Source organism: Bos indicus x Bos taurus, chromosome 17, assembly GCF_003369695.1.
Source record: "Bos indicus x Bos taurus breed Angus x Brahman F1 hybrid chromosome 17, Bos_hybrid_MaternalHap_v2.0, whole genome shotgun sequence".
In the NCBI taxonomy this organism is placed as follows: domain Eukaryota; kingdom Metazoa; phylum Chordata; class Mammalia; order Artiodactyla; family Bovidae; genus Bos; species Bos indicus x Bos taurus.
The window spans coordinates 22,267,064-22,285,670 of record NC_040092.1 but is presented as its reverse complement, the minus strand read 5'-3'; the positions used below and the strand labels follow the sequence as shown (position 1 = coordinate 22,285,670).

The window sequence follows — 18,607 nt, the reverse complement described above, 5'->3', positions numbered from 1 at the left end:
GGTGATGGACAGGGAGGCCTGGCATGCTGTGGTTCATGGGGTCGCAAAGAGTCAGACACGACTGAGCGACTGAACTGAACTGAATAGAATTTAAAGAATATTTCTTTCAATTAAAAAAAAAATCCCCTCTGTAGCTAGACTTCTCAAGCCTGTGACATTTATACTTGCTCCCTACCAGCCTCCATAGGAGCTCCCAGACTCCAGTGAACTTGGGATGGAAAGCAAGGTAGAGATGGGGCTGAGCACCAATGGAAATACACTCACTGAATTCAGCTGATGATTTTTGGAACTAGTTAAACACTGGGCAGCTTATGGTTTATTTGGGAAATAATTGCCTACCTTCTTTCTAAGTTCTGCTGAAATCTAGGCTCAATCTGTGCTTTGACATTGCCGGATGCAGAGCATCTGTATCTGTGCAGAGTTTCCTCAAGGGAAATCGGAGTTTCCTTTGGGGAAAAAAATTAATAAAGCCTGAATTTGGGGCACCACATGAGGTAATTTCACCAAACAGGTAGCTACTGGGCTTTTTTTAAGGTTTAAGATTTTTTTAACGTGGACCTTTTTTAAAGTCTTTATTGAATTTTTGTTACAATATTGTTTCTGCTTTATGTTTTGGTTTTTTGGCTGCGAGGCATGTGGGATCTTAATTCCCTGATCAGGGATTGAATCCACATTCCCTGCAGTGGAAAGTGGAGTCTTAACCACTGGACTACCAGGGAAATCTTCTCAGGTTGCTATTGTTTTAAGTGTGAAAGTGAGCACTGAGATTAATTTTTTTTTTTACTTTTCTTTTTCTTTCTTTTTTTTGGCCATGCCACACGTCTAATGAGATCTTAGTTCCCCAACCAGGGACTGAACCTGGGCCCCCAGCAGTGGGAAGCGTGAATGGCAGTCATCTTAAAACCTTCTGGACCACCTAAGTGCATAGAGCATCTTCTTTCATTTCAGCAGAAAAGGTGTAGTGGCCTCTATAACGACTAATTGCTTCTGGCTCACTTCTTAATATACAAATAAGCAGTGATCAAGAAGAGCCAAGATTCTCCTGGAATAGTCACTTCTGATTCATTTATTTAAAAATTACTGCGAAGAGCTGACTCATTTGAAAAGACCATGATCTGGGAAAGATCGAGGGCAGGAGGAGAAGGGGACAACAGAGGATGAGATGGTTGGATGGCATCACTGACTCGATGAACATGGGTTTGGGTAGACTCCGGGAGTTGGTGATGGACAGGGAGGCCTGGTGTGCTGCGGTTCATGGGGTCACAAAGAGTCGGACACAACTGAGCAACTGAACTGAACTGAACTGAACTGAGGCAAGAATCATCACCAGATGCTAAAATTCATGGGCAAAAAGTACATGAAAGATGTTGATAGTCACAAGTTATCTTCCCAGATATTATTATTACTAATTACAAAAGGGAAAATCATACTTGTAGTAGAGGAACTGAAAAGATATCACTTTAAGAAGGTAACCTAGGTAAATATCAGTGGTAATAAGACATGTCAACATCACATGCCTCCCATACAACAGGGAGAAGGACAAGCACTTCATTGAGATTCCTACCAAATACACACATCCTCAATTTAATCATGAGAAGATACCAGAAAAACCCAAATTGAGGAACATTGTCAAAAATAACTGGTCAAAAAAATAAATAAATAACTGGTCAGTATTCATCAAAAACATGAAGGTCATGAAAGAGAGAAAATGCAAAAATAAAACACAGACCACAGATCAGAATTCATCAGACTAAGGAGCTATAACAACTCTAGGCAATGTGGGATCCTGGAACCAAAAAAGGATGTTACGGGAACAGCAGGCACTTTTTCATAATGTCTGTAGGTTAGTTAACAATATTACAGCCATGCTAATTGCCTGATTGTGATATTCACACTGTGGCTATGTAAAAAATGTTTGCATTAGGGATAATCTGCGTTTTCTGCAACTTTCCTATAAATCTAAAATCCTCCCAAGACAAAAAGCTTTTAAAAAATTAAAATAAATGAAATGAAGTTTGAATATACTGCATTTTGTTTGTTTCCTTCGTGGCCCTTAGCTTGGGTTTTAATTGTGTATAATTTAGTTTATTTGCTTGGTTACTGCCTTCCTCCTTGGAAAATATGAGCTTGAGAGGTGGGAGCATGTGTGGTTTTTTTCAAAAGGAAAAAAGAAAAGCAAACCAAAGGTGGACAAACTAATAGGTGATCACAAAACATTTGCTCCATCAGTGACAGCTAGATTTCAGCCTGCAGGCTCACCCATCCCATAGTCACCAACTACATTTTCTACCTCCGACACTTCTGATCTCCCTTCTGCCCAGTGCTGAAATGAAGGAAGATGGTCTCTGCAGTCAGGGAATCTAGAAAGATTTGAGGTAATTGACATTCTCAACCTGGAACATATATTAGCAATACCAGGTACAAAAGAAGTCCCCGAGGAAGTGGTGTGGACAGGAAGTGATGTCCATGGGAGAGAGAAAGGACCTCCATGGCGGAGCAGAGGCTGACCAGGAGGTGATGCTTCCTGGTGTCTCCTTGATCCCATGGATGAGAAAGTCTTCAGCAGCCAGTTTTCCCAAAGCCTGGTCCTGGGTCTGCAGGTGGCCCTGGTGTCGCACAGACATGGCTCAAACCGCAAGAAGTCATAGAGGGAGACAGTCACCCCCTCCAGGATCTGTGACGATGTACGGGAGAAAGTTTCCGTGGCCATCACCTCTCTGCAGCATGTGCTAAACCTCCTTTCAAGCAGAAATCCAACCTCAGGTTGCTTCCACAGGTACTTAGCACTTAGCAGTGTTGTGTTCTTTCCTGTTGTTATTATTGTAATTTATCTTTATAATACTCTTGCATGTAAACACGTAATACTGATTTCTATTTATGGTGGCTGATGTAAGGTATCCTTTAAAACGTGTTTATATAAGTTTTAAGTGATTTCATTTAAAGAAAAAGAGCAAATAAAAATTGCACAAAGAAGGCACGTGGATATGACTTAACTTACAATGGTAGGATGTGGCAGCATCTGACATGACAAAAAAAAAAAAAAAAATCCTAAAGGGGATGTGTGAATTACCAACGTTCAGACTACACTGGCACTGCCTACAGTTTGATTAGAAATGATGAATCCTTAGTTGCATCATGAAGATTTTTTAGTTGTGGCATGTGGGATCTAGTTACCTGACCAGGGATCGAACCTGGACCCCCTGCATTGGAAGCTCAGAGTCTTGACCACTCTTGACCACCAGGGAAGTCCCACGTGCCACAACTAAAGACTCCAGGTACCGCAACTAAGACCCAGCACAGCCAAATAAATAAATATAAACATTTTTTAAAGAAAAAATGATTAATCCATTCTCACACTGTAGCCAAGACAAAACTGCCAGAAGTAGATCTCTAAGTGTCCCAACCTTCAGTATTTATGAAATTCCTATTTATTTATTCCATGAATTCATACAGTCTCGACAATTCACACCCTTCATCCAGGAACAATGCTTCACAACATTTCCAAATTCACTCATTCATTCACCCAAAACATATTTCTTGAGCACTTAGTCTGTGCCAGACAGTACCCTGGGTCCTTAGTGCACATCAAAGAACAAAGTAGGCAAAAGTCCCCGCCCTCAGAGACCTCACATTTCAGCAGGAAGAGGTGAGCCATAAATAATGATATATTATGTCATTAATATAAATGATAAAGTATGTCCAAAAAATCAGAGCAGGGCAGGGGGCCACAGGAGGAGGTCAGATCATGTCAGGCCTGTGGGCCCACAGGAGAACTTTGGTTTTTGCTCAAGACAGCAAGAGGCAAAGGTGGAGGTTGGGAGACCTGTCAGGAGGCCAAGAGAGGATCCTGGCTTGACACGGAGGGAGTTCAATTCTGGATACTATATAGGAAAATCCTACCAGACATGTAAGTGTGGATGACCCAGAAGAATTGCGGAAGAGCCTGTCAACCTGCCCAGAAGTGCCCCTCCCAGTAGATAGCCTCTCTTGTTGAATGCCTCTAATGATTGGGAGCTCATCACTTCTAGAGAAAACTCAGGATTTGCTGACAGCTCAAATGGAGGGGTATGTATCAGAGAATGGCAAAAGTCAATCTGGTAATTAGACACTTGGCCTGAGCAACCAGAAGGATGTGCTGGCAACAAATGAAAGGGAAGAATCTGGCTGAGCAAAAGCTGACACTTCGTAAACAGCCACTTAAAGCATAAACAGCCCCCGTTTACAAATGGGGAAATTGTGACACAGAGAGGTTAAGTAACCTGCCTAAGGTCACCCAGCTGGCACTCGGTACCTAGGCTGTCTGGGCCCGGAGTCTACAGTCTTCACCACTGGGCTCCACTGCCTCACAGGATGAGAGGTCAGCCTGGGAGGTTCTCTGTGTAAGCCAAGAAAGAGCTATTTTCATAAATCAGGGATAAAGCTTCTCAGGATCACTCTCGGCTTTGGAGACATTACAGATGGAGTGGGAAAACTTTCATAATACGTCAGCCTTTCTTGGTTTGAAAGACTTACCCTGGATCCAGCTTAGCAGCCCCCAAACCCTCCAAACCCCACTTTTTAACCCTTTGCTAAAAGGACTTCCCTTGTGGTTGAGAATCCACCTTCCAATGCAGGGGACACCAGTTCGATTTCTGGTCAAGGTACTAAGATCCCACATGCCGTGGGGCAACTAAGCCCATGTACGGCAACCACTGAGCCCCCCGGGCACTGCAACGAAGAGCCAGTGTGCCCCAACTAAGACACAATGCAGCCAAATAAATTAATATTTTTAAAAAGAAAGAAAACTCTGCAACTTTAAATTTGAAATAACAAATAAATAAAAGGCTTTTCAATATACGGTTAGTTTTAGATATTGGCGTTTAACAGAGTCTATCTGTGTTAGAGAACAACCAATTCAACTTTTGTTCAGACTGGCCACAATACAATATGCAGTCAGAAACAGCAATGCAACACGTGAAAATTGCACACACCTGTCCCCTGTCCATACGTCTTCAATTCTGAAATTATCTCAGTGAATCTTGTGCACATTCACACTTTGATCTGGGGTTTCATCTGAGCCAGAATGAAATATGTCACATTTCATTCATAAAAGACATGATTAAAACAGACAATCAGTTATGTGGGGAAATAACACATCCCCTACAGCCTGAAAACAGTGTTTTATTTTTAAGAGCCTGAATATACAAAAAGACAATAGCCAGACCATCTATGATAAGAAAAGTCTGACCCACAACCTTGCAGCAACCAAGCCAAAATGCCAAACCACAGCCTCAGCAACAGTCAGCCCAGAAAGGTCTGAAGTTGATCCACGACTGCCAGCTTCCCTTTTGACAGCCTCTGCTTCCAATTCAAGGTCAGCCAGAAAAAGCCAAATATGCTTCCCAGACCAGTCACATAAGATGCTCACTGCTTGGGAGCCCCCTCCCCGCAGCTTCCCCATACTGACAATCGGAGCAGAACTTTCCCACTTCCTTGTCTGCCCTTGGGTCTCTGCCAAACGTCAGTGATGGTGACTGACTCCCTTGCCAAATCAAGCTCTGAATAAATAACCTGTGTTCTCATCTAGGTAATCTTCATTTATTTCCACAATTTTAGTGCATTCTTCTCTGGGGCTTCCCTGGAGGCTCAGCTGGTAAAGAATCTGCCTGCAGTGCGGGAGACCTGGGTTCGATCCCTGGGTTAAGAAGATCCCCTGGAGAAGGGAATGGCTACCCACTCCAGTATTCTAGCCTGGAGAATTCCATGGACTACACAGTCACAGAGTCGGACACTACTGAGTGACTTTCACTTTCACTCTTCTCTGGCCATAAAGTTCAGCATAAGAAATAATAGTCGGACTTCCCTGGTGGTACGGTGGAAGAAAATCCACCTACCAATGCAGGGCATGCAGGTTCAATCCCCGGTCTGGAAGGATTCCATGTGCTTCAGAACAACTAAGCCTCTGTGCCAAAAACCACTGAGCCCACACTCTGGAGCCTGCAAGCCACAGCTACAGAGCTCCCAGGCCTAGAGCCTGTACTCTGCAACAAGAGACGCCACTGCCATGCACACCACAATGAAGAAAGAGTAGCCCCCATTCGCCGTGACTAGAGAAAGCCCATCTGAAGCAAGGAAGATCCAGTGCAGCCATAAATAAATGTTTTTTTTTTTTAAAGAAATAAGTCATGTGCATTCAATACCCTGTAATAACATATAATGGAAAAAGCTGAGAAAGAACATGTACATACATATGTATGTATGTGCGTGCACGTGTGCTAAGTCACTTTAGTCCTGTCCGACTCTTTGCAACCCCATGGACTATAGCCCGCCAGGCTCCTCTGTCCATGGGATTCTCCAGGCAAGAATACTGGAGCAGGTTGCCATTCCCTTCTCCAGGGGATCTTCCCAATGCAGGGATTGAACCCACAACTCTTAAGACTCCTGAACTGGCAGGCAGGTTCTTTACCCCTGGTGCCACCTGGGAAGCCCCGTGTATGTATTTAGGTATGTATGTATAACTGAATCATTTTGCTGTACACCTGAAACTAACAAAACATTGTAAATTAACTATACTTCAATAAAGAAATTAGAATTTTATCCCTATATAGGAATGCAATTGATATTGATAGACTGGTTTTTAAAATCAAGTTCACTATATAATTTACATGTGAATAAAGCTTCTGTGAGCAAACAAACAGAAACAATAGTCATATCTAGGAAAGCATGAAGACAAGAAACTCTAGATGGTGACCCAGAAAGATCTGAAAGGTAAAGCTCAGTCTCCATCTGGACAAGTAGAACCATCCAAAAGAGTGTTTTCAACTCCTGCATGCAGACCCACACGCCAACCCCACCACTTTCCCATTGCACGGCTTCAGACAGGTAACACCTAATCTCTCTGAGTCTCAGTTTCCACATTCATAAGATGGACATGAATACTTTGTATGCTGCCTGTGATCATATGAGAGACACAACTGGAGCCTGGCACAGTACACATAATTATTTAAAAGCATCAATTAATCATAATAGCATCAATTATAGTATGTAAATAATTGTATCTATTAACACGTACTGAACACCTACAGGGTGCCAGGCACTCTTCTAATTGTTTTACATGAAGCAACTAAATTCACTAAATAATACCAGTGATGATGGAGGAATGTTTCACTTCCTTTTTTAAAACATTTATTTAGTTGGCTGTGCCAGGTCTTAGTTTCAGCATGAGGGACCCTCAGTTGCGGAATGCGGGACCTGGTTCCCTGACCAGGGATGGAACCTGGGCCCTCTGCACTGGGAGCGCGGAGTCTTAACCACCAGACCACCAGGGAAGTCCCTGATGTTTCATTTCCTATGATGCACTCTATGACCACTTCTGTCTCCCTGACACACACAGTGAATGAGTCGGTGATGTCTGCCTTCAGAGGTTAGAATTTAGCCCCTCTTTTAAGCACTGCTTTCCCCTTTTCCCCTTTTTCTTTCCCCTTACTCTATCAGGAGTTTCAAAATGCTCACAATAACCAGATAAGTGAGTGCAATGGGCCGGGCATGGTGGAGACTGAGTAGCCAGGCAATGCGTGATCCATCTAAAGCGGGAAGCCACTTCTTAGTTACAGCCAACTGAGGCCAAGTTACCAAATCTTCAAAACCTTCCAAGAAAATGATATGTGAGATCTCCCTATTGTCAGAGGTTGTCAACTCTTTTAAATATTTTAAGGAATGCCATATGAGATTAAAAAAAAAAAAAAAAACAGCACACATCTCTGGGTTAGACTTGCTATGATCATCAGTTTGCAAACTTTAAACTAAGTGCTTCCCCTTTGGGAACAGTCTCAAGGCCCCACAATTAAAGGCCCCTGGATAGTATTAATATTTCCTGAAGGCTGACAGTTCATGATTTGACCTTTCAGGGCAAAGTCAGCACATTAAGAGTTCATTTCAGCTCTAAAATTAACTTCTGTGTGCAACAAAAAACTTAAGGGGTTTCTACTTAGCACCAAGATGCCACTTCAGGAGCCTCTACATTCTGGATCTTCCTCCAATCTCAGCAGCTTCTCTCTCCCTAAATTGACCCTCAGCTCTGGCATGACTGAGCCACGCACCGTCAGGAGGTGCGGCAGCTGCCTCCTCCTATCTTTGAAAGGCGGTTGACTGTGGGGGTGAAGGGCACTGGCTCTAGAGCTTGCCCACCAGTAGGTTCACACCCACCACTCCCTAGCTGTATGAGCTTGGGCAAGTTACTTAACTTCTCTGTGCCTCAGAAAAATGGGGATGATGATACGTGCCTACTCGAGTTGTTTGTTGTCAAATTCAGTGAGTGAAGGAATGTAAAGCACTTAGAATGTGGTCCGGAGCGTTCTAAGTTCTCAGTGAAAGCTATCTAGTACTGTGTGCGCAATTCTGCTGGCCTGAAATGCGTTTCTCAGCCAGGTTCCTGGACTTTCCCAACCACCAGGGCAACTGCTCTCCCTTTCCTTGAAATTCTCACTCAAAAACATTCTCTCTACACCCGAGATGGCAAATAAGCTTAATCTGAAATGTCATACCCTCTTCCCTCACATGAATTGGTAGGGGCTGCCTGCAGAAGACAATGGCAACCCACTCCAGTACTCTTGCCTGGAAAATCCCATGGACGGAGGACCCTGGTGGGCTGCCGTCTATAGGGTCGCACAGAGTCGGACACAACTGAAGCAACTTAGCAGCAGCAGCAGCAGCCTGGAGTCCTGGGCTCAATGTGGCAGTATATTAGTAATGTCTGCCATGGCAGAGGGAGTACCAGGTGCTGCAGTTGATTGATTATGTCTGCCTCGGGAGAGTGAGTGGCAGGAGAGCAGAAGCCACCCCTATGCCATTCTTGGTCTATAGTGAGCAGCTGGCACTGCCTGGCATTGAAAGAATCTCTGCAGAGCAAGAGCTAAGTTTTAGACCAGACCAGCCCTATCACAGAAGTGACTAGCACAGGGCTGGGTCCACACCCAGTTCTGAATCAATTTTACCACCAAGACTAACTCAAGGGGCTTCAAATAAGAACCCTATTTCCTGCAGGCTACTAAACCCATTTGGGATCTACCAGAGTATTCGGATCCTCTTGGCGGGTTCTGAACAAGGACACCTCCAGACAGGTGTGATCTGGGACGTCAGCCTCTGTCAGAATCAGAAGGACCACACTGGACTCAAGATTAGTTCAAAGCCCCACCTGCACTGCAGTTTAGAGGTCTACCAGCTCAGCATCTGAGGACGAGGAAACAGCCACAGCCTAACATTCAGTGAAGACTCTCCATGCACCAGGCACTGTTGTAAGAACTTGATTAACTTGTGTAATCCTCACAACAACCCCCAGGAAATAGATCCCGTCATTATGCCCATCTCACCCATGAGGAAGCTGAAGCCCAGAGAGGTTGGGTGACTTGCCCCAGGGCACACAGCCGGTGCGTAGCAGAGCCATACATTCTATTGCTACCCAGGGACCTTTGTGAGCAAAATAAGCTAAAGATAGATTTGTACCTTTAGCACAGAGAAGTTCCCCACTTTCTGCAATCCTAAAATCAAGTCTTCATCATATATAGACAGCTGCTTTGCTTTGACAAAGGATTCCTTACTGATTAAAAACTAAGAGGAAGGCTGGGACTTCCCCGGTGGTTCAATGACTAAGACTCCATGCTCCCAATGCAGGAGGCCCAGGTTCGATCCCTGGTCAGGGAACTAGATTCCACACACTGCAACTAAGGGTTTGCATGTCGCAACTAAGACCCAGCACAGCCAAATAAATAATTAAAAAAAAAAAAAAACTGAGAGGTAGGAGACACTGTCTCAGAAAACTCCTTTATGGATTTAGAAATTCATTTACAAGGTGTCCACTTCTGGGCATTCATTCTGGGATTCTACCTGGCACATCAAAGGGGGCAGTGAGAGGTTCAGAATGTCAGGTGAGAGCCTAAAAGGGACGCACTTGGACCTCACAGCCTGAATCACTGCTTTCCAAGCAGATATTTTAATCCTGGCCTCACAACAGAATTAGTTAGGGAGAGCTTGGAAAACAGAGATGCCCAGAGCCCATCCCCAAATACTCTCCTTGAGGCTGTCTAGTCTGCTGGCTTGCATTGGTCTTATGATTGTAAGTTTCCTCACTGTGGTGGAGGAAACTTATAATCAACAACCACTTGATAGAATAACAATTCACTGACGATCAAGAGTGGATTTCCAGCCCATCCAACCCTGCAAAGCCTCTTACCTAAGAGTGAAGTGGTCTGCCACAGAGCCACTAGTCAGGGAGACCAAAAAGGTGGCTGTGTCCCCTTCCCGGATGAGGTTCAGCGGCACAGAGAGGACGACGTTCTCATCCAGGTTCAGCAGGGACCACCGCAGATCATCTTGGGTTGGGTAGACCATGACACTCCCGATCCTCTCCCGGGCTGGGGGTGCCGGCGGGGGGCTGTCCTGGCCCGAGTGGATGTTATTCTCCCACTTGCCATCCTCTTCCAGGGGACACTGACCGGCCGGACCAGCCGGGTAGAGTGCAAAGAAGAGCTCCATGGCCGTGCCACCAAGCAGGGCCGGGATCTCCTCCTCAGGCTCGAGGTCCAGCCCAGAGCTGAACCACTCGGGCAGCAGCTCCAGCTCGGCCACACACAGCCCCGGGGTCCCTTGCAGCCGACAGCTGGCCGCCACTTCCCTGGCCTCGGGGAAAGCAAACATCTTGACACAGGGTAGCTGTTCTGCAGGGTCATCATCAGCCCAGCCCATCCCCGTGATGTAAAACAAGGTCTGCACTTTGGGTCTGTTGGAGTAAATGGAGCTATCGAGGATGTGGGCTTTCACCTTCCAATTAAAGGGAAACTGGCCCACATGCCCAAAGGGTGTAGAAGTCAGCATGAGCTCCCGGGGGACCATCTTCTCCACTGAAAATGGACCATAGCTGGCATTGACAACTGGGGATCTCCTGGCTCGGTAGATAAAGAATGACTCCACCCGGGTCTGCAGACTGGAGTTCCGTGTGATGTCCTGGTTGGCCTCTTTAAGAAAGAAGGACTCTTCTGCGTTAGAGATGTGGAAGCTTGTGGGAAGGTAAGCAGGGAGCGAGGAGAACCTCTGCAGGCTGTCCACGATGGCTCGGCTCTCCATCACTGCACAAGAAAGGAAAGGAAGATTGAGAACGGAGTCCGGATTTAATTAACGCAGTGCAAGCTCCACCCACCCACCCCCAGCACACTGCCCACTGGCCACGTCCCCTAGGTCTCCTAACTGTGGAATTCCTTGCATTACATAAAGTGTGTTCTAAGGATCTTCCAAAATAACCAAGGCAGAGTGGGAAGGAGGCCCCAGGTACGACTGACCCAATCGCCCTGTGGCTGAATTACACCACCAGAGGGAAAACATCACACTCTCTTGTTCTTGCAAATCTCCAAACTCAGAGGATCATGGTCGACTCTGTTGTAATCACCCTACAGAGAGTAGGCTGCCTACCCAGCCCACCACACGACCAGGCATCGGACTGCTGTATATGAGGTGTTGATGCTTTTATTTGATATTTACACTTCTTCCTGTCACTCCTAGATGGGATGTGTGCAGGTACATTGAGACATCTCCTAATTCTTTTCAAAATGAGGGTGAAGCTATGGCTCAGCATTCCTGCTTCTAGAAATCTCTCCTTCTGAAACACGAATGAGACTGCGTGAAGATCTATTTATCTACAAGGATGTCCCCTACAGCATCCTTTTGAATTGCAGACAAACTAAAGAATGTGTTAATATATGAGGGACTTCCTTGGTGGTCCAGTGGTTATTTCGTGTTCCCAATGCAGGGGCCCAGGTTCGATCCCTGATCAGGGAACCAGATCCCATGCGCTGCAACTAAGAGTTCACATGCAGCAACTAAAGATTCGACGTGCTACGATGAAGACTGAAGATCTGGTGTGCAGCAACGAAGACCCAGCACAGCCAAATAAATAAATAAAAATATATTTTTTAAAAAACTACTTAAAAAAAAAAAAAGAACATATGAGCTGGGGTAAGCAGGCTGGATCTAAATCCCAACTCTGTCACTTCTTCACTGTGCAATTTGGGGCAAATTACTTAACCTCTCTGTGCCTCAAATGTCTTCAAATAAAGTAGAATATAAATATAAACTATAATAAGGATTAATGAGTTAATAAATATGAAGAGCTTAGAACAGTGCTGACTCACAAACATGCTCAACCTTTACCAGCTACCATTATTATTATTTATCCGTTTAAACCATTCCAAAGGTTTATTAAGAGGACATTGGATAAACTATACACTTTTACAGTGGGATAACAGGCAGCTGTAAGAAAAATGAAACCCAGTGGGACTTCCCTGGCGGCCCAGCAGTTTTATATTCCATGCTTCCAATGCAGGGGGCACAGTTTTGATCCCTGGTCCCACATGTGGTAAAAAAAAAAATTAATAATAATAAAGTTAAATTTAAAAAAAGAAAAATGAGCACAACTATATCAGTATATTTGAAAAACAGTCACAATATGTCATTAAACATAAACAGCTATAATCGTAACTCATATAATCCTATTTGGATAACTTTTTAGGATTCTATTTGGGTAATTTTCAGGTACATATGTAAATGTACATATATTTATGTATGGTATCTATAGAATCTGAAAAGGATTTTTTAATTTTATCACTAATGTTTCTCTTTTCTTAAAATTTATCACAATAACCATGTGTTACTTTGTTAATTAAAATACATATAAATATACATAAACATGTATACATGTGCATGCATATATGTATATGTGTGTGTGTTTCTTTCAAATGGTGAAACACAGAAAGCAAAGACCCAAGAAGATTTTTCAAAGTGAAGACAGCCCACCAGGAACCAGGGTCAGCAAATCAAGCCACAAACAGACAGGGATTCTTCCTTGTCCTGAAACAAACCTCTGCCCCTGGAGCCCAGCTTCCAACCAGAGCAAGAAGAAATAAAGCAAGCAGCAGTGTTTAAAATGCAGCATCATCAGAGGATAAAAAGCAAATAAATACTCCATTGACTCCAACTCCTGGTAACATTTTTTTCTGCAGCCGTTACAAATTCTACAAAATACAGCTTTCTATTGACTGAAATAATTTGCGGCCTTTTCAGGGCTGTCCTTGGTGAGCTCTCCTTTCCAAGAGAATGACAAAATTGTAATTAGGAGATTGTGAAGCAGACACAATCATTTCAGAGCTGACGCATCCTTTCACCAAGAAGGTGTTCAGAAGGCAAGTTCTCTGCACCATCTCACTTACATGCAGAATCTAAAATAGTCTGATTTGTAGAAGCAGAGAGTAGGATGGTGGTTGCCAGAGGCTGGGGAGAGAGAGCAATGAGGCAGGATGGGGGTTAAAGGGTACAAAGTTTCAGTTAAACAGGATGAATGCCTTCTAGAGAGCTAATGTGCGTTAGCAATGTGATATAGTTAACAATCCTGTATTGTACATTGTAATTTGCTATGAGAATGGATCTTAGATTAAATCTTTTCCATACACACAAAAACACACTGAGAATGATAATCAGGTAGAGGTAATAGATATGTTAATTAGTTTGATTATGGTGATCACTTCACAATGTTTACATATATCAAAACATCAAATTGTACACCTTAAATATACTTTGTATAGTTCAATGATATCTCAGTAAAGTTGTGGGGGGATAAAAGAAGAACAAAGAAAGAAGAAAGTAAGTTCTCAAGTGTCATCAATATGGCCAGTCTTGGGTCAGATTAATTACTAGAGGAGAAGAGTTATTTTTTATTCATTTCTCCAATTACCTATCTAAATATATTTATTACTCACTTACTATGTTCCCAGCCCTTATATGGAAGTCACAGGAGCAAGACAGATGCGGTTTCTGCCCCAAGGAGTGGTCAGATTTTGGAGAAAAGCATGGCTAACCTACACAAAGCAATTATAAAAGTGAATAGGACTTCGCTGCTGATCCAGTGGCTAAGACTCCATGCTTCCAATGCAAGGTGCGCAAGTTTAATCCCTAGTCGGGGGACTAAGATCCCACAGAATTCGTGGAATGGCCCCCAAAAATAAGTGAACATTCAGACCCTTTAAAATGACCATCCCAGTAATTCTCTACCTAGGAATTCATGTGAAGGAAATAAGAGATCAAGAAGGAGATTCATGTGCAAGCGTCATCCCAAGTATGATTTATAGCCGCAACACACAGGAAACAACCTAACAACTCATCATGAGGGTGGTGATCATATAAATGATGAAAGTCTGACTCTACATGAAATGTTAAGAGATCACCAAAACCACGGTCTCAACAAATATGCGGTGTCGTGAGAAAATGGTTACATCTTCAGTGAAAAAGCAGTCATCAAATTTTGTTTTACATGATCCCAAATCTGTGTTAAAATATATTTTAAGTAGTAAATATTATATGTACACAACATATAGACATGCATAAATATGTATATGATGCATTTGCCCAGACCTGGATTTCCTCCAGAACGCATCCTATAAATTGGGTGGGATTTGGATCAAAGATGGAGGAGGAAGAGATGACTCTGAAGAATGAGCTTCAACCAAAGGAAAGTTTTAGCTGTTGCCGCCACCAAGGGGCAATTTGCATTTTGACAATGACAAGCAATGCAGAAAGACCATCCCAGATGAAATTTAAATTATTTTTTGGTTGGTTTATTTCCCCACTCCAAACCAGGAAGTTAAATTCTTGGTGAATCTGCCCATAAATCAGCTGGCAATGAGGGAAATCTGTCTTCCATAGCCTGACAATATCCTTCAGTAGATATGGGTGGGCACACAGCTGACCAGATTTGGAAAGAGACTCCAATTTTACCTTCCCATAAAATCTATGGGAAGCCTAAGGCAAGGTTTAAATTCTGGCTTATTTATAGATAGGGAAAAGGAAATTAAAATAAATGTAAATTTTAATATGATCTGTTTCCATTGTGGATTAGTTTTTTTCATTATCATTTATATCGATACTTCCTGTCTCTCAAAAATCAATTTATAAGAAATTTAAAACTGTGCTTTCTCTCTTCTTTATTATGGCCAAAGCTTGTATTTCATCCAAAATAGCAGTGTGAGTTTACAATCCTGTCCCACCATAACTCAAGCAAAATGCAATACAAATTTTGTCTGAAGGCATCTATGGAAAACCATAAACACTGGCTGCCAGATTCTCATTTTTGTTCTCAAACTAGATTGCAACAAAATATGATATGCAAATTTAGGAGCATTTTATGGAGCCATGAGACTGTGTCCTTAGAAAAACATCCAGGATCTGAGAAGCTAACATGCATCCGTTCGGTCCCCTAACATCATATAGTGGCCCCATTCTTCTTCCCATTGGCAGGCAGACCATGTGGCCGGAGGTCTGGATGTGAAATGAGACCCTATTCAGTCTGCTGATTTCCTAGAGGGCTTTTCACCACCCGACTGAATGAGGTGGGTGCTGAGAGCAGAAAATGAGGAAGTCTTGGTTTGGCCCAACTTCAAAGCACTTTCCATCACTGCCCTCCTTAAGAGCCAAAAAGAGAATCAAGTCCAGGTTCATCAAGAGCACGAGGTGCTCCAGACAAACACTCTGTGATTAAAGGATGTTCTGAATCACAGATGGCTCCGGGGAAGTCCCAAAAAGAACTTCGGGTGGAAACAACATCCAGAATGAAGCAACTCCCACAATATTAGGAATCCCAGTAGGGACTCTGTGACCCAAAGTGCGTGGCTGGACATCACCGCTGTGCTTGGCACACAAAAAATACTCCTGGGCATGTGTCTTGGTCAGGACTGGAGGGACCTATAGCCATAAGATAATGCAGCCCACAGACTCACAAACCTTTTCGCTACCATCACCAGTCCTGCATGGAAGCTTATTAACAGTCCTGTGGTTCCTGATAACCCACCTGAGGGTCAAGGCCTGTGGCATTTCTGTAGCTGAGTCTCTTCTAATTCCCACAAAAAAACATGGACAGCCAGAAATAAAAGGTTCTCTTTGCAGTGGACCAGATGGGCCACATCTTTGAAAACCATCAGCAAGTGAAACTGCTCACTGATCTGTCGAAGGGTAGTCCTGACGAATAGGTGGTAATTTACTGCCACCATCCGGGTACCCCGCCCCCATGGTCATGGAGACCAGGAGCTACAAGGAAGCCTTTGGGAGCATTCATGTCAGTTCAGAACAGTGCAGTGGATATTGTTTCTGAGGCAGAGGAAAGAAATAGGAGATCTTTTATACTCATGCCTTCCGTTCTATCTCCATGATGTTTGTGTGTCTTTCTCCGTGAACTTCTGCACCTGCTGGGGAAGTCCATCACCCACCTATGAGTACAGCAGGCTCCTTCCCACTAGGATTTCTCAGCTCAGGAAAGGTTTCTCTGAGCAGGCACTCCAGCCCTATCTCTGCTCTTCTCTGCATCATAGGGAACTACATTTCCCAAGCTCCTTTGCTCCCTGGCTTCTGGATGCGATCAGCCAATGTGATGCTCTGGTAGAAGATGGAGCATGGGAGGTATTTCTCCCCCTTATCTCCCAGCATTTACAGGCAGAGACTGTCCAGCCCCATCAGAGCTCCCACCGTGAATATACCTCTCTTAGGCAGTAGTTCTAATACTTACTAGATGGTTCCAGCTTCTGGGTTCTGATAATCCAATTTCTCCACTTTGTCCCTTCAGTCCAATTGGTAACAGCTTCCTGCTATAATTAATTTCTGGATTACTTTACCATTCCCAGAAGGTATTTACCACGCCCGACTTCATTTCACAGATCTTTCATCACATGACTAACTGATTCCCTTGATTAAATTCCCTCTGTGGAAATAACTAGTGTGGCTTCTGTTTTCTCAGAAGCCTGAGTCTGACAAATATATTCAGTCACTATTCACTCCATCCTGTTAAATTTCTTCAAGGCCACTCTCACCATCTGAAATTAGCCTTTGTGTTTTTACTTGTTGACTTATTTTCTATCAAGTCTCTCTATTAAAATTCAAGCTTATGAGAATAGAGACTTTGCCACCCAATTTATGGCTGCATATCCAGGATCTAGCAGAAGAAACTAAACAAATATGTGCTGAGAGCATGTCCATCAATTAAGAGTGCCTTGGCTTAATGCTTAAGAGACTAAATCTCTCTGTGTTCTTCTGAGCCTTTCTTTGGCTTCCTCACAGGGTTGTCAATAGATACCATTAATATTAACAAATCATTGGCCCATCACATTATCATTCCATTCATTTCCTCTCAAATATCACATCCCTGTGGTCACTAAGCTGGTTGCTAGGTTTGCCAAGTCAAGAGCTGCAATTTTCATATGGAGGGAAAAAAATATCACTTAAAGGAGAAATAGCATTTACAGAACACTGGCGATGTGCTAACCTGGGCATATACAACTGCTACATCCATTGATTATCACAATGGTTGTGAGATGAATAGTCTTTGTCCTTTTTGGAAAATGGTGGAACTGAGGCACACAGAAATTAAGCAGTTTGAACATGGTCGAAGTTAAGGTTCAAACCAGTTCTGTCCAATTTCAGAGACTTTCCACTTCTCTGTACTGCCCCAGGGCCAACTGGTCTGGTGGTTCTACAATGAAGCCAAGGAGTTAGCCATGGGAAGGTCAGCGAAGGAGCTGGAGCTCAAGGCTCACAGGGCCAAGTTAATGAACAAAATCTTTGCAGATTTAGTGAGGTTTTCATCACTCTGCAGTCACAGGTGATTGTCTCCCACCCCAGGTATCAGCCTGGATTCCCAGGTAGAGCAGGAATATAGATACAGTTCGCCCAGAGCATCACAATGCAGCTGCTGGCAAAGCACCCAGTGATCCATACCTTTAAGGTATGGTAGCAATAAGGCAATGGCATCCCACTCCAGTACTCTTGCCTGGAAAATCCCATGGACGGAGGAGCCTGGTAGACTTCGGTCCATGGGGTCGCTAAGAGTCGGACACGACTGAGCGACTTCACTTTCACTCTTCACTTTCATGCATTGGAGAAGGAAATGGCAACCCACTCCAGTGTTCTTGCCTGGAGAATCCCAGGGATGGGGGAGCCTGGTGGGCTGATGTCTATGGGGTCGCACAGTGTCGGACACGACTGAAGTGACTTAGCAGCAGCAGCAAAAAATATGGCAGAGCCTTGCTACCTGTAAACCACGTCACATGACCTGAAGCCTCAGGAGGAAGAGCCAATGCAGCAAGTCAGACCAAATGCTCTCAGATTAAGGAGCAGAATTGCATGTGCTTATTTCGTCATTAACACCCAGCCATGGTGGAATTTATTATACATCCCACTCAGTCTGCTGCCACCGCCAACTGTATCCCCTGGTTGTACCCCAGGGACCACATGCTTTCCCACCTCTGCATCTGAAACATGAGCCACAGTCCACATAACTCAGAAAAGGTAGCAAAAACTTAACTATCCAATTCAAAAGTCACCCATATAAAAGTAAGATGGGGAAACTTGAGTTTGTCTCTCTCAAGCAGATAAAATTCACACGGCTGAAAGAGAAGGAGAGACCATATAGACAGAAAGGTATGAGGACACCAGGTCATCAGGCAGGAGGGAGGGATGCTTGCCTTCGTCCCAAGATTCTTCTCAAATCTCAAGCTGGGGAGCCCTGAATGGCCAACATGAGTCATTCATAAGCGCAAGACACTGA

General features: G+C 43.8%; 1 protein-coding gene across 1 annotated transcript in view; it reads right to left on the bottom strand.

The window, feature by feature from the left end:
* The window catches only part of TMEM132B (transmembrane protein 132B), a 381,102-nt gene that overhangs the window by 214,024 nt on the left and 148,471 nt on the right, over positions 1–18,607 (bottom strand). The window contains exon 2 of the mRNA XM_027567042.1: positions 10,208–11,099. Coding sequence (XP_027422843.1) covers positions 10,208–11,099 — 892 coding nt within the window. The remainder of the gene's footprint in view (positions 1–10,207; positions 11,100–18,607) is intronic.